The 16816-nt window shown below is 47.3% G+C and overlaps 1 protein-coding gene across 1 annotated transcript in view; it reads right to left on the reverse strand.

The window, feature by feature from the left end:
- Window positions 1-10120: 10120 nt before the first annotated feature.
- Window positions 10121-16816, reverse strand: part of Cds2 (CDP-diacylglycerol synthase 2) — a 50252-nt gene continuing 43556 nt past the window's right edge. Inside the window, exon 13 of the mRNA XM_021184988.3 lies at window positions 10121-16793. Coding sequence (XP_021040647.1) covers window positions 16661-16793 — 133 coding nt within the window. The 3' untranslated portion in view covers window positions 10121-16660. The remainder of the gene's footprint in view (window positions 16794-16816) is intronic.

The raw sequence follows: 16816 nt of genomic DNA on the forward strand, positions 1-16816 counted from the left end.
AAAGGAGAGAGAGAGAGAGAGAGAGAGAGAGAGAGAGAGAGAGAGAGAGAGAGAGAGAGAGAGAGAGAGTGCACTGTGATCCTGGAACTCAATAAACACTTAGGCCAGAATCCTATACAGCATCTTCTCCATTTGCCTAAATGCCCCTGGCTGTGTTCTCAGAAACCTCCACCCTCCCTTCCCCCATAGGGCTCAGCCTCATAATCATCACTGACTGAAATTTCCCAACCTCAGTGTGTTGATGACAGGACTAGGCTGGTGATGCATAGACAAAGCATGCTTCTCCCTCCCACCCAGATTCTCATTGCTCAATCACTTAGCTGACTGGAGTTGCCAACCCGACATAACCAAGAATCACCTGTAAGACAGCCTCTGAACAGGCCTTCTGGGGTTCTCTTGATTGTTTGGGGCTGGCACTGTTCCTGGATGGAGCCCCAGACTGTGTAAGTGGAGGGAGGGAGCTGAGAAGAAGACTGTAGACATCCCCTCTCTGTCCCCACCAACTGTGGATGGGATTGGCCAGCTGCTTCAAGCTCCTGCCCCTTTCCCTCCTTACCAGGATGGACTGTATCCTTGTACTCCCAGCCAGAATAAGTCCCCTCTCTTTTAGGTTGCTTTCACTAGGGTATTTTATCACAGGATCTATCTTACCTGTGTTTGAGCTCAGGAGTTTCCATATTCTTGGTCTCTTAAGGAATTGAAATAAAAACTCATGCAGATTTGCAAAAGTATCAAGGGGCTCTCTTGAAAGCTAAGCAATTGAGAGATTAAAGTATATGAGTGAAGATACTGAAGGCCCCAGTTATTGTTTGAGGTCTCTCTTTTTTTATATATAGGGGTTGAGAGAGAAAGAGAGAGAGAGAGAGAGAGCAGTTTTGTTTACTAAGAAGCACACTGGGGGCAGGTGTCTCTGTTTTGATTGATAGGTCGAGTCATGTAATCACTTTTCTACTATATGTCCCTTCCCATAAATGATCTGATTTTAATCGTACGCATGCCCAAGTATGCATATACATTGCATGGTAAACAAGGATCATCTCTAACATTCTCTTTTTAATGACTTACTTATATTTTATTTCACCTTGTTGTTTTACCTGCATGTATGTGTGTGCACGGGTGTTGGATACCCTACAACTAGAATTACAGGCAGTTGTGAGCTGCCATATGGGTGCTGGACACTGAGCCTAGATATATTGAGAATACATTTGAATAGAAACTATCCAAGTTTGATGTTCATTGCTGGGACAAGACAAGTCTCATTGTTCTGAAAGGAGTATAAATGTAACCCAGTTCAGGTGGGGGATCCAAGATGAAGACTGCGTGTACAGTGTGTGCAGGTAATGAAGCTAGGTGCCCAAGTGTGGTATCAGAAGAAAGGATGTGCACGCAGAGTTCAGTAGAGTCCTAGCTTACCATGTCTGCAGCCTCAACAGGAAAAGAAACCAAGACAACCATCAAGCCAGCTCTTAACATAGAGTTCCAGCAATGTGGAAAAGAAAAATAACCAGGTCTATTCAGATTCTTCAAAGACAAGAACCAAGTTTAGAAGTGGAGTATGTATGTGTGTGGTATGTGTGCTTGCATGTGTGCTTACATATGTGGACACTGTAGGGGTATGGGGGATGGGGAGACTTAAGGTTGACATAGGGAGTCTTCCTCTTGCTGAAGCCAGAACTTGGCCAAGCTGGCTGGACAGCTTGTTCCAGGGGTTCCCTGTCTCCGCGTGCTGAGGTTCCCGGCCACCAAACCCACCCGGCTTTTACCTGGAGTCTAGGGAGCCACCTTCTGAACCTAGGGAGAACCAGGTTTTTCTTTTTCTTTTTTTTTTAATTAACAATTTTTTTTTCTTTTGCACAATAGATTCTTGATCACGCTTTCTGGTCCCCTAGCTCCTCCCACTTCCCCACCCACACAACTCCACCCTCATCCTTTCTCTCTCCCTTTGAAAAACAAACAAGAAAACAAGAAACGGGCTGGGAGATGGCTCAGTGGTTAAGAGCACTGACTGCTCTTCCAGAGGTCCTGAGTTCATTTCCCAGAATCCACATGGTGGCTCATAACCATCTGTAATGGCATCCAATGCCCTCATCTGGTGTGTCTGAAGAGAGTGACAATGCACTCATATAAATAAATAGATAGATAGATAGATAGATAGATAGATAGATAGATAGATAAACTTTTTAAAAAAATAAGAAACGCACATACAAAAAAAACAAAATCAAAACTCCACAAAATCACAAAAATGGAAACCAAAAATAAAGCAGAAGACCAGTAAGACACGAAAGTGCCCAAAAAAAAGCAACATGAGACCACAAGTCTACAGAAATGCCACCAAAAGAACCAGATTTTAACCACTGTATCCCTCACGGCATCCAACATACAACTTTTCAGTTTATCTAATGTTTCCTTTTATAGACTCTCACATGTTTGAGAAATCTCTGCATACTTCAAGGCCATAAAGGCAGCGCCCTATGTTTTACTTCGGAAGCTTCGTTGTTGGTTGGGATGTGGCTCAGTTGGTAGAGTGCTTGCCACAAATACCTTATAAACCTGCAGTGAAGAAGGCAGGGGGATCAGAAGTCAGGACCATCCTTGTCTATGAAGTGAGTTCAAGGTCAGCCTGAGATACAAGAAACCCTGTCCCACCCCTAAGTTCTTAAGGGAGAAGAAAACCCACAAGTTTGAAAGTTTTACCTTTTACATCTGAACCTGATACTGATTTTCAATCCAGTTGGAAGTAACTTTTGACCTGTGGATATCTGATTAATCTAGCACACACCTTTGTGGGGCTGTAACTTGGTGGCAGGGTCCGCACCTCACTGAACACTCACATGTGCAGGCCTTGGGTCCATGCATGTCGCTCCATCCCCCTCCCTCACTCTGTCACCTTACTCACGGTTTCAAGGTTACCCTGTAGGTTGCTGACTGGTTCATGTTTATGCAGCAGGCATTTCAGGGCCAGGACACAGCTTGTTAAGAAAGGCTGGAGAGATCCTGTTTCTTTCCCATGCGCTTCCTGAACCATTCTAATGAATTGCTTGAATTGCTAACGTCTTCCTAGATGGATCAAGGGTGCGCTTTAGGGGCACCCATGCTTAAATGTGATTGAAAGTCACACTTCAACCCATCACATTTATTATCCTTATTCATGTTCAAAATATCCCACTTACGTCAGAATCCTTTGACTTTTTAAAAGTTTCCTTGCATGTTTATGACAACACATAAAGGACACATAGAAAGTCTCTGTTCAGACAAAGATCCCACGACAGAGTGGCCACTATGAAGACTATGTGTTGCCACCATGGCAGTGATGCACACTGGTCCAGGCTGGGGTTCACTCTCTGTTCAGCACAGGGTCATCTCAAGGGTGACACAAAGGCTAACGGCAGTGTGGGGGTGAAACAAAGGCCAAGTGCTCCACAGAGGCCAAAGGAGCAAAAGGTTACAAACCCAGCACTTCGCTGGAGGCGGTGGCTTTGGCTTTTGAGTATTTGAGACAGTCTTACTCTGTAGCCCAGGCTGGCCCAGAACTCAACATCATCAGGCTAGCCTAGCACTCAGCATGCTCCTGCTTTCTCAGTCTCTTAAGCACGGTGACTACAGGTAGAAGCCACCACCCGCATCTGGCCAGGTTTATGAAACCGACTTATAGCTAGAGTTTATGGAAACTTACTGTGTGCCAGAAGTTAGATGAGCTTTGTACAAGCAGAAGTGTGTTTAATCCCTATAACTGCATGGAGTAGTGCTATGCTTTGAACGTGGAGTGTCCCCAAAGGCTTGTACTTTGAGTGCCTTGTCCCTAACTGGTGACACTATTTAGAAAGATCAGGTAACTTTTGGGCCATGGTCCATCCATGCTGGCCATGGGAATGGGCCTTTGAGGGTTATGTCCCACACCTACTTCTGGTCGTTGTCTCTGCCTCCTGACCTAACAAGACATGAGGTACTGCTGCCTCCTGTCTTGTCACATCAGAGAGCAAATGGCTATACTGTGGCTGCCATGTCTTCCCTACCAGGGATGGATCCCTTAAAGCTATGAACCCAAATAACCCTGTCCTTCCTTACAATGCCTTTGTTGGGCATTGGGTCATAGCAACAGAGATGTAAGTAACACAGATGAGCACCTGAGTGCTCACTATCCAGTGGCTCTCAACATGTGGGTCGTGACCCCTTAGTTCCTGTATATTAGATACTGATATTATGATTTGTAACAGTAGCAAAATGACAGTTATGAAGTACCAGTGAAGTAATTTTCTCATTGGGGGTCACCACAGCATGAGTGTCTTAGGGTTTCTATTGCTGAAAAGAGACACCATGACCAAGGCAACTCTTACAAAAGCAAACATTTAACTGGGGCTGGCTTACAGTCTCAGAAGTTTAGTTCACTATCATCATGGTAGGAAGCATGGCAGCATGCAGGCAGACTTGGTGCTGGAGGAGCTGAGAGTTCTACATCTTCATCAGAAGGCAGTAGAAGAGACTGTCTTCCTCAGGCAGCCAGGGGAGACTCTGTTGTGCACTGGGTGTAGCTTGAGCTTATTTATGAGACCTCAAAGACTGCCTATACTGTGACACACTTCCACCAGCAAGGTCACACCCACTCCAACAAGGCCACACCTTTTTTGTTTGTTTGTTTGTTTGTTTGTTTGTTTGTTTGTTTGAGACAGGATTTCTCTGTATAAACCCTGGCTGTCCTGGAACTCACTCTGAGGACCAGGCTGGTCTTGAACTCAGAAATCTGCCTGCCTTTGCCTCCTAAGTGCTGGGATTAAAGTCGTGTGCCACCACTGCCCGGCTAAGGCCATACCTCTTTTTTTTTTTAATTTTTATTTATTATGTATATATATATATATACACATATATATATATGTGTATATATATATATATATATATATATATATAAAACGAATAAACTGTAGCTGTCTTTAGACACATGCTAGAAGAGTGCATCGGATCCCTTTACAGATGGTTGTGAGCCACCATGTGGTTGCTGGGAATTGAACTCAGGACCTCTGGAAGAGCAGTCAGTGCTCTTAACCGTTGAGTCATCTCTTCAGCCCAAGGCCATACCTCTTAATAGTGCCAATCTCCTGGCCAAATATTGAAACACATGAATCTGTGGAGCCAAACGTCTTCAAACCACCACAATGAGGAACTGTATTACAGGGTCACAGCACTAGGAAGGATGAGAACCACTGCATTATACCATGAGGAAATATAACGAATGCAGGTAGACACTGCATTACTCATTTTACAGCGAAGAAGGGGTGGCACAGACAGGGTTAGTAACCTGCCCAGTGCCACACAGCCAGTCAGCGATCCCCCAACTGAAACAGAAAGGACAAGCCGTTCCGCCTCTCCAGGTGTGTTAGGAGATCTGTGAGGGAGGCTGGCCCAGCACTGGCTGGGAATCGGAACAATGCCATGAGATGTTCAGCTGGCATCCTAATGCACCTTTCGTTTCGGCTGGCCCTAGGCTGCCCGAGCTAAGTCCGCTCTGGTAGTTATAGCCTGCCCTCCTCTTTGTTCCCGAGACAAAACATTCCTTCTGGGTGCAAACAGTTGCAATCCAGCACCAATTTCCCCGGAATAGTGAGGCCAGTTCTTTCTTTTGCATAGAAAGGCATTCACTCCTCAGACCACACTGATCCCATGACAAACAGAAGCTTCTGGCCAATGACTATTGGCTGCTAGGAACTGGATCAGGGCTTTGCATACCTCTCAGCTACCTCTACTTCATGCAGAGGAGGCGAAGTGGTTGAGCAGTCTCATCAAGGCAGAAGAAAAGAGTGAGTGAGGTTGGGCCTGGATCTTACTCAACTGTGTCCTGAGCTGGAGCGCTTGAGCCTGACTCCTGGTTCACTGCTGCCCTCTCCTGGGCTTTTGGCAGCACTGCCTGACTGCAATGAGTATTGCAGTTTTGATTTGGTTGGCTGTTTTGGAGTTTATTGTTATTGCTGTTATGGTTTTTTGTTTTTTTTTTTTTTTAAATAAGTGACTAACTTTATTATATGTAAGTGCACTGTAGCTGTCTTCAGACACTCCAGAAGAGGGAGTCAGATCTCATTATGGATGGTTGTGAGCCACCATGTGGTTGCTGGGATTTGAACTCTGGACCTTCGGAAGAGCAGTCGGGTGCTCTTACCCACTGAGCCATCTCACCAGCCCTGCTGTTATGGTTTTGTTTTGTTTTGTTTTGTTTTGTTTTGTTTTTTTGATACTCACATCATTTCCCCTTCCCTTTTCTCACTCCGAACCCTCCCGTATACCACCTCTTGCTCTCTTTCAAATGTGTGGTCTTTTTTTTTTTTTTTTTCATTAATTGCTGTAACACTCATGCATGCATATAGGAACTGAGTTTTACTCAGGCCTCTCAAACTGCAAAGACAGCATTTCCATCAAATGGAAGATGGGGCAGGCAGAGGCAGAAGGGATGCATTTCTTGTTCTCCCATCTACTACAGGGCCTCTCAAAATTGCACATATTATAAAATTGTACATGTGTATAAAAAGTCTTATAGGAAATGAGAATGTAGCTCAGAGATAGACGACCTGGCATGTACCCACAGGCCATTCTCCTTTACAAATAGTCAGGATTAAAGGTGGCCACTTCTCAAGAATTCTGTGTAGCGAGGACTCCATACAAAATAAAAACACTTCTTTTGTTGCTATAAAACACTCATCTATCCACTAATCAAATTCAATGGTGTAACCCTGACTCCTCATCCCAGCAGGTCCCTCTGGTTCTCTCTACTTGGCTTTCTGGGGTCTTCTTACTTTGGAAGAATCAGATACCTTTTTAGGTAAGAATGTAGGCAGGCAGGCAGATGGATAAGATGATAGGTAAGTGGATACACAGACGATAGGTAGGTTAAGTAGGCACGTACATAGATAGATAGGTCAGACAATAGATAGATAAATAGATGATAGGTAGGTGGATAGGTAGATGATAAGTAAGTAGGTAGATAAATAACTGATATGTAGTTGGGTGGATACATACATACATACATAATAGATGACGGACAGTGTGGTGGTCTGAATGAGAACTACCCACCATGGATTCAGATGTTTAAACACTTGGTCCCCGGTTGGTACGGTTTAGGTGTGGCCCTAGTGGAGGAAGTCTGTCACTACGGTGGGCTAAAAGGTTTCAAAGCCACACACCATTACCAATTCCCTGTCTCTGCCTTGTGCTTGTGAGCTTCTAGATGAGCCATTAGCTTCTGCTCCAGCCACCATGGCTGCCGCCCGCCCCTCCATCCTGGACTCTTTCTTACCCCTCTGCAACTGTAAACCCAAATGAATTCTTCATCTACAAGTTGCCGTTCTCATGGTGTTTTATCATAACAAACAGAAAAGTGACTGATACAGATAAATCAGATGGGTGGGTAGCTAGACAGACAGACAGCTTGTGCTGAGTACAGGTGACCATTTGACAGGCAGCACACAGACATTTTGAAGCCCATGCTGAAGTCCCTCCCTTTGTCACACTGTGAAAGGTCTGTACCTGTGGGTGAATGATTCCTTGACAGCCATTCATGGTTTTTTCTTTTTTTTTTCCCCTCTTTCTACTTAAATAATTAGGAAAGATTTAATATTTAAACAAAACCTTTAGTGTCAATGACATAAAAACACCCAACCTCAAACTCTTGACATTACTTGTAAACAAGCTAATAATAGATCTTTAAATGGAAAAATAAACACCTTCTGTGGAAGTGTCTAAGTGCTTAATATACGCCATCTGAGACACTCTGCCTTAAGCTTAGTAGGACCAATTTGTATAGTCTGTGACTTTAAAGAAATCTGTATGATTAAAAAAAGTTTTAGAACAACACAAAATTATGAATGAACTAAAGGTGGTGGCAGTGTTAGGAAGGAAAGGGAGAGGACAGCTTTCCAGAAAAAAGGCGTCCACATCCAAATGACCTCTCCAGGAACTGTGGGGCGGCCTCTGAGAGGAGAGCTCCCAATCAAGGCTGCGATGCAGCCTGGTAATGAAGCAGAGAAAGTACAAAAGAAACATTCTTTCTTTTTCTTTTTTAAGATTTATTTATTATTATATCCAAGTATATTGTTGCTGTCTTCAGACCCACCAGAAGAGGGCATCAGATCTCATTACGGATGGTTGTGAGCCACCATGTGGTTGCTGGGAATTGAACTCAGGACCTTTGGAAGAGCAGTCAGTGCTCTCACCCGCTGAGCCATCTCGCCAGCCTGAAACACTATTTCTACAGGAGATTGGATGTTTAACATTCCATGCCTTTTAGAGACAGGGTGTCCCACTCAGCCAGGAACACCTCAGACTTACCATCCTCTGCTCTCTCCCTCCCAGGTGTCTTGACTACCAGCAAACACCACACTTAACCTTAATGCTTTTTCAGACGTCATCTGCTTTCCTGTGCTTGTGCCAAAAGGACCCCCTCTCTGCCCTATGCCATCCCCTCTGTTCTATGACCCCCCCCTCTGTCCTATGGCCCCCTCTGTCCTATGGCCCCCTCTGTCCTATGCCTCCCCTCTCCACCTTATGCCCCTGTCCTATGTCCCCCTCTGTCCGATGTCCCCCTCTCCGTCCTATGCCCTCCTCTCTGTCTTATCAACCCCCTCTCCATCTTATGCCCCTCTGTCCTATGCCCCCCTCTTTATCCTATGCCCTCCTCTGTCCTATGCCCCCTCTGCATCCTATGGCCCCCTCTCTGTCCTATTGCCCCCCTCCCCCTCTTCCTATGCCGTCTCTCTGTCCTATGCCCCCGTCCAATGCCCCCTCTGCATCCTATGCCCCCCTCTCTGTCCTATTGCCCCCTCCCCTTCTTCTTACGCTCTCTCTCTGTCCTATGCCCCTTCTCTGTCCTGTGGCTCCCCTCTCCCTGGGAGAGCACCTGGCATCCACGGAGCTCCTGCTTGGGTCCTCTGCATAGTGACCACCATGGTAAACCATGGAGCCAGGGTGAGGGGTTCCCTTGAATGTACAGGACACAGCTGCCTCTTAGCAAGCATAGCCCCATGCACAGCCCCTCTAACTTGCATACATGCAACTACAGACAGGATGGGAAACTCCAAAAGGATAATCATATATCTAGACAATGGCCAGCACAGCAGTAGGGGGACTCGGGGAACAGTCTGTCTTCTGAAAAATAAAGAAGAGAAACTTGGGGCAAAGGAAGGCCAGGAGGCTAAAAGGAGAGACAGGAGACAGGTGAGAAACATTCTAGACACTTAATTCTGGAAGAAAAATCAAGTCTGAAGTACAGGAAGGAGTTGGCAGAGGTACCAGAGATGGGCATCACTCTATACCAGGGGCCACCACTGGCCTGAAGAGCATCACTACACCAGAAGGGTCACATCAGAGCATCCTGGGGGTGTCCCAGCAGGGGGTTGGGGGGAGCAGCCACCGTGGAGGAGGTAAGAAAACTGCCTTCACTGCCAGGAGAGTCGACGATTTTTACTCATCCATTGATGCATATTAGAACCACAGAATGAGGTTTTTATAAAACAATGGTGTTCAAGTCTGATCCTTAGCATTTCTGATTTAACTGGTCTTGGCTGCCTGGATACTGGAACTTTCTGAAACACCTTGGGATTTTTCACCTGCAGCCAGGTTTGAGAAGCTCTGAATTCAAGCAAACACACAGCTGTTTCATTGAAGATCATCGGAGAAAGCCTGCACCTAAATGCTGTAACACTATGACCATTGGAGACAGACTTCTCCCCAACCTGTCTGTCCGCAAGCCTGACACGGCCCCCCTTCATTCACTCCCCGATGGATTCTGCTTCATCCTTCAAGCCTGGCGTGTGTCTGGATACTCTGAGATAGAGGAACTGGACCCCAAAACACATACCACACCAGCCCGGCCTACATAGGAAGACAGTCTAAAGACAAACATAGAAACTAACCTCTTGGGAATAGAGATGGCTCAGTGACCAATAGCACTGGCTGCTCTTCTGGGGACCCAGGTTCAATTCCCTACACCCACCTGTAATTCCAGTTTCAGGGGGATCTCATGCCCTCTTTTGGCTTGTCCGGCCAACAGGACACACATACATGCAGGTAAAACATCTATACACATAAAACCGTTTTAAAAGGGCTTCTCCCATCAAAAAAAAAAAAACACACACACACAATCTAGAATTTAGTATATGTTTATTTGTTTAATAGGAACATTCAGGTATATAAATAAGGTAAATACTTTCCAATATACAATATATCACATTCTTATACTGTGTTGAAAGAAATCTACAAGTGTGTTGGACACCAATCCTAAGTGCAGAGAGAAAGGTCAGACGTGGTGAAAACACTGACTGGTTTAGCCTGGGCTGAGGCTGCATGACAGAACACACTCACACACGCCTGTCTGGGGAGTCCCGAGGATCCCATGGATTCCACACAGCCAGGGGCTGAGGCCCAGTGCCCAGATCTGAGGGCAGGAAAGCAGCCAGGCGAGATAACTGAATTCAGCATTCCCTCCACACAACGGACAAGGCTGAGAAACTGCCTGGGGTACCCTACCCTGTCTGCCACTGTGGTCCCTGCTACTGTTTAGAAGGTGTTTAAAGTTCAGTAGAGAGTTGGGTTCACACACAGACTCTAAAAGGGCCAATGGGTAGGTTTCCTAAGCTGTTTTCTGGTCCCTATGGCCACCAGGAGCACTGAACTGGTCTGAGTCTACCTTTGGTTGTGTGACTCCGGGACCCCTTTCCCTGCTCTGGGTCCTGTTGCTGTCCCCGTGGCTGTCAGGAGTCCCTGAGCTGGACGAGGAATTGCTGCCTCCAGTACCTCAGTGGCTCCCTTGTCTACGCTCTCAGTGCTAGACACCTGCCCAGTGGGACCCAAGGCAAACCAGGAATGAGCAGAAAGCTCACACAAAGGACTCTCATAAACGTGTGCACACTCAACTCACTGAAAAAACCATTCTTACTCCCTTTCTACCTTGGTGTCCCACTGAGAAAAGCCAGTAGAACCAGAATACAAACCTAGTGGGTGCGGAAAAGATACTCTAGTAAGGAAAACAAAGGGCTGAGACGGTGACACCTAAAAACACAATGTCACTTAGGGCAGGTGGCTGTGTGGTTAGGCCTTCTAACACTGTACTCAGGGAATTCAGGGAAAGCCTCCAAGAGCTATGGAGCTGAGTCTGACCAGGACCTGGGAGAGCAGTGCTCCAGGACCTCTGCTGACATCAGACTTTTCCCTCCAGATAAAGGACTGCCTGGTCCATCATGGGGGCAGGGCTGGCAAACACAGTGCAGAAAAACAAGAGGAGCTGCAGTATCTGAATGCCAGCAATAGGCCTCAGGTCTTGTTAACACCTGGGACACTCCACAGCTGGAACACAAGTTCCTAGACACTGCTAACAGAGCCTGGGAATCTCCTGGGTCATGTTAGCCAATGCCACTCAATCAAGGTGAAGAACACACACATACACACACACACACACACACACACACTCCCAACTCCCCATGTCCATTCAGAAAACTGAATTAAACATTTCTCCACTCATGACTAACAATCTATGCGATTCTTTGCTAATCTAGAACAAACATTCACACCACCTGTCCTCAATGGTCACTTGCTCTAACCTGTTAAAAGAAAGAAAATCCAGGTGAAGGTGAAACACACCTTTAATCCCAGCACTTGGGAAGCAGAGGCAGGCAGATCTCTGAGTTCGAGGTCAGCCTGGTCTTCAGAGCAAGTTCCAGAACAGTCAGGGCTACACAAAGAAACCCTGTCTCAAAACAACAACAAAACAAAACAACCCAGACAGACGGACAGAAGAGATGGAATGGCTATGCTGTCAGAACACAGGCAGATCCTTTAGGTTTGTGGCTGAGGCACTCAGCTTCAGGCTTACTTTCTCTATTCTGCTCTATTCTGCAATCGTCCATCTGTGGAGGAACTGAGGGTTCCTGAGATGTACAACAGACTACAGAACGTGGCTGGGGAAAGCAGGGTCCAGAGCAAGCCAGGCCCTGGCTGCCCACCAAGTCAGAGCAACCAGCTCTTTCCTGTGGGCAGTCTCAACCACGGGGAAAAGAACAGAAGTGCCAAACAGCCTCACATCATCCCTCAGTCAGGCTGGCCTCAATGCTGTGGGCTCTTACCACTGGACCACTGATGTGCTTCTCTTGGGAGGACAACGTGGTCACTTTACAGGACACGAACACCAACTAGGTCCAAGCAGTGAAGAGTGTGGTGGCCGAATACCCAGCAGCCCACCAGTGTGGGCCAAACTCGCTGAGCTCAGTTTAAAAAAACAAAACAACTACCATTTATTGAGTGCTTACTATGTGCCAGGCACCTTGCTAAATGCTTACATGCATTAGCTCACTAAATCCTCACAGCAGCTGGTTGGAAGTGAAGGCTGCCCGCAGCCTATAGCCTGACCAGATATAGCACTACCTAAGCCTCAAGTCTTTACATTGTTCTCAATCTCTAGCACAGAACTTCAGTTTTCCCATCTGTAAGATGGGCTAATACCACCTCACCAGAGCTGCTTGTGGATTAAAGGAGATAATGCATGCAAGCCCTCGGCACTGTGTCTGGCACATATTAAGCACTGTATGATTGCAATCATTAGTAACACACTGTTGCTACTTCATTAGCTGAAGAGTAAGATAAAGAGCCAAGCAGAGAGTCACCTGAAAAAAAGGAGAAGTGAGGACAGGGTCTTCAAACAGCCAATGGATTTGAGGATCACTGGCCATAAAACTCTGGCTTTCGTATATTGTGCCCTTCTAGACTCAACATCATCCCTCTGTCCTAAAGCCCTAAGAGGTCAGCATCCAAAGCACACCCTCTAAAGTGCCCCCAACACCAGGGTCTTTTGACCTTTGCGGAAAAATAGAGAGTGGCTTGCCCAGGGAAGCAGCAGCCCAGTGATAATGGCCTCCACCCACAGGACAGCACAGAGCCCAGGTAATGTCGCTATATCAACCTGAAGAGAGGGAAGCTAGAGTGCACAGAAAGGTGGACCGCATTCTCCTGAGCATGGACTCACCCGGCAAGAACATGAGTGGACTACCCAGGACACAGCAGATGAGCCCAGCAAAGCCTCAAATAAGAACCCTCCTCTGCCACTTGCCTAACCCCGCAGACCCCTGGAAGTGGCCACTCAACCAAGACTGAGTCCGGAAGCAGAAGCTAATACTCTTTAAAGATGCAGAGCAACTGTGAGGAGGAGGAGGAGGAGAGTGATAAGGGGAGGAGGAGTCTGACCAACAATTAGCCTCCTCTCCAGCAGCACACAGCTCCTTCTGGGTGCTCCAGACAGAATGCACCCACTGTGTCTACACCCAGCCCCTGGCCAGCCTCTCTTAGGCCTTCCTTCTCATCCTGCCATGCAAGGAGCAAGAACCCTGGCTGCACAGGAACCTGCCCTCCTCCCCATCAAAGCACAGCACGCACATAAGCACAGTATGCAGGAGTGGTGGGCACAGCCAGGAATCACTCTAAAGACAAAGGCAACATGGCCTTAGACGTTACTAACACAACAAGTTTTAGTTGTGACATCACACACTGGTAATGAGGAAAAGGCTTCCCTGGAAATCTACCTCAGGCTGACTCCACGAGGAACACTTGACTGCCACACAGAACTTCACGTGAGATGCTCTGTCCTGAGTCCTTAGGTCCCTCCTCCTCCCAGCTCCATCAACAGCAAGGACTGACCTTGGCTTGCTAATCGGTGAACTGAGGGATCCCTTCAGAGCAGGTCCCAGCCAACCCAGCAGTTAGGCAACATATTCTCTTGAAATGCCCTGCTCGTTTTCTTGTATAATACAGGCCAGGTTACAGGATGAAAGCAAGCAGGGGCAAAATCCCATAAAAACTGTTCCACAGTCCACCTGTGTGAGACTACATGGTACACTTCACACCTCTGAACAACGGCTCACACACACTACAGTACATTAAGAATACATTTTAAATGTGGTTATAAAGCAGAAACTAAAAGTCTGAGAATGTGAAATAGGCTGTATGTGTTGTGTGTGTACATGCGTGTGTGCACCTTGCACATTCTCTCCCAACTTCCTTATGGGACTTCACTTTCAGAAGACACAAGATGAACTTTTTTGACACTGAAGTGGTTAAGGGGTGAGAAACGTACACACAAAGGGAACGCACAGTTTTCCTGAGAACGACCATGAATAGAACTCACCAGGAAGACACCCTGGCTTGTTCTCATGTCAGGCTGGTTTCTGGAACCAAATCCTTACTTCACCAGTTCGAAGCTGACAGCCATCTAAGCAGTGCCCAAGACTGGCCTGGTCAGGGCTCCAAGGTCTGCAGGAAGGAACACTGCAGTATTTCCCGGGTTGGGGCCTCAGGGAGTACCTACTAACCCTGTCCCACAGGCACACTTTGAGATGGGGACTTTATGGTTCCATCCCATGGCTCTCACCTGAGACATCTCAGAGGCTGTGAGGAACAGATGGCACACAGGCTGGCAAGCAGGAAAACTGCACAGTGTTTATGCTCACACAGCGGGAAACATAAAACCATGCAACAAGTGACAAACACGGGACTCCTGACAAGGAAAAGCACGAACACTTTATTTCTGACACAACAAGATGAGTGTAAAGCAAGTTATGTGACCCACTGAGATCTGTGCGGTGCTGAGAAAGCAGTCTCTGGGCCTGCCTGCTTACTGGAACAAACAACACGCTATACAATCACAGGGTGGCACAATCACAGTGTGGCACTGTTCTCCTGGCTACCTGACTGGGAAATTCTCCTCTTTCACAAGACTGGAGAACTCAGAAAAGAAGAGAAACCTGTGGCTGGCAGCTCCGATGAGCACTGGGTTTCAGTGTCTTAGGACACCAGCTTCCTCAAGCCTCAGCTGCTGCTGCCCGAGCGTGAGTTTTGGCTCCTGGTGCGCGGGGGCGTGGTGTGCCCTTCTCTATCTAGTTTAGTGATCCAAGGCCATTTTTCAATTAGAAAAGTGCAGTGCTGCTTCTAATCTCCACTGAGAATCTTAAGGAGCCATTGTAAAATACACCTCAGTGTAGTTCCTTTTTCGGGTGCCCATGACATGACTTAATAGCAACAGGGGCTGAGAGTGACAGGAACGTCTCCATGGAGTTGCCGAATTGGTGAACTTTGAGGGCAAGTCAGAGGACAGCCCTAAGGGCAAAGCGCCCACTTGGGGCCTCATGGCCAGAACCAAACTGAAGCAGCAACACTGTATTCAGTGCGGCCTGGGAGCTGAGAACAAAAATCCCCAATACTGACAAGTCAGTCAAAGCTGAGAGACAAGGAGCTGCCCGCCCCTGCCCCCATGCACACAACGGACACTCTGAGGGCTGGCGAGTGTTGGAGGCCACAGGAAGACTAATCTGAAAACAAATTAGCACAGAGCACGGTACTTGGGGAAGTCACTGCAGCCTCTCAGCGGTGGGCACACCGAGGCAGGGCTGTGGGTTAGTTACCACTCTTGGGGAATAAGTTCCTTCCCGGCCAACTGCTCCTTTCCATGTCAATCTCAACCTATGATCAGGAAGGGAAAGAGTCACAGCTTACACAAACCCCAGCAGAAGGTCCCAGGAAAGGACAAACTACAGCTACACCGGTCACATTTGATAAAAAGTGGACACTGAGTCTTGGAGAGCCAAGCCTCTTGACAGATTAGGCTGGCCACAGTTCTAAGCAGGATGTAGGGATTCTGAGGACGTTCGGGTATGACTAAAATCACGTAGGAAACAAGGTGACTTTTAAACAGACACACATACGCTCATCTCCAGAGTACTATATACACAACACAGCAGCAACACAAGTGGGCTTCCAGGCAAAGGGTGTCTGAGCACAAGTCCTCTGCTCCCCACCTCTTAGGGCTCCCCCAGAAGAACTCAGCACAGTAGCCAACCCACGGCACAACCACAGAGGCCTCGGCTCTAAAAGGTGCGGTCTGCAGGACCACCCTCTAGAGGCCACTGTGCCTGGCTGGCGCAGAGAGGGCTGGGACAGTGCACTCTGCTGCATACATCTGGAATATGTAAGGGCTTCTTTTCCATACTTCATAAATCCTTCATGCTTTCTAAGAAAAAGAAGTCTGAAATCTTCTCTCAGTCTATACGGTGAAAGCAAACTATATATAAGCAAAGCTCGCCTGCCCTCTGCAGAATTTTGGCTTGGACAAGATGCTCATCTGATCAGTAAGCCTCTCTCCCACAGTTCTACAGAAGGCAGCCCTCCACTGCTCTCAGACAGAGATGCCTGCAGAAGCCCCAATGAAAGGTGTCAAGGACAGCAAAAGCGTGGAGCCCGTGAAGGCCCGTCCAGGTGGGAAAGCCCTCAACTCATCAGACACAGATCAATGTATGAGCTCTCACACAGCCCAGAAACAACTGGATGGGCAGGGGTTAGAGCCACCAAGCAGACACCCTGAGCTGGGCAACACTGCCCTTCATGTTGCTCAATACTTGTACTTCAGAAACCCAAATGGTTCTTTTCTGTGACTTCTTTGCAACTCAAAGCTACAGCTTACTCACTGCCCATACTATAAACAGACAGTATATACAGATTAAAAACCACACACGCACAAAAAGGAAAAAGAAAAAAAAATGACGGTGGTGAGTTGAAGCTTTTCATTATCTAAGTCACAGCAGCTGGGAGGCCTTGGCGACTGGCCCCCACTCCATCCTGCTCCAGCTCTCTGGGCCCCCGGTGGACTCTACTCATCTTCCAAGGCAGATGTCAGAATCCCCTTGTCAGTCAGGTGAGACTTGAGCGTGTTGAAGATGTGAAGCTGCTGATCTGGCCGCAACGTCAGAAACTGCTGGATCAGTTTGCTTGGGTTTGGACCCCTACAACAGAACATGAGGCACCC

Source organism: Mus caroli, unplaced genomic scaffold, assembly GCF_978045245.1.
Source record: "Mus caroli unplaced genomic scaffold, Mus_caroli_1 scaffold_2, whole genome shotgun sequence".
NCBI lineage: Eukaryota > Metazoa > Chordata > Mammalia > Rodentia > Muridae > Mus > Mus caroli.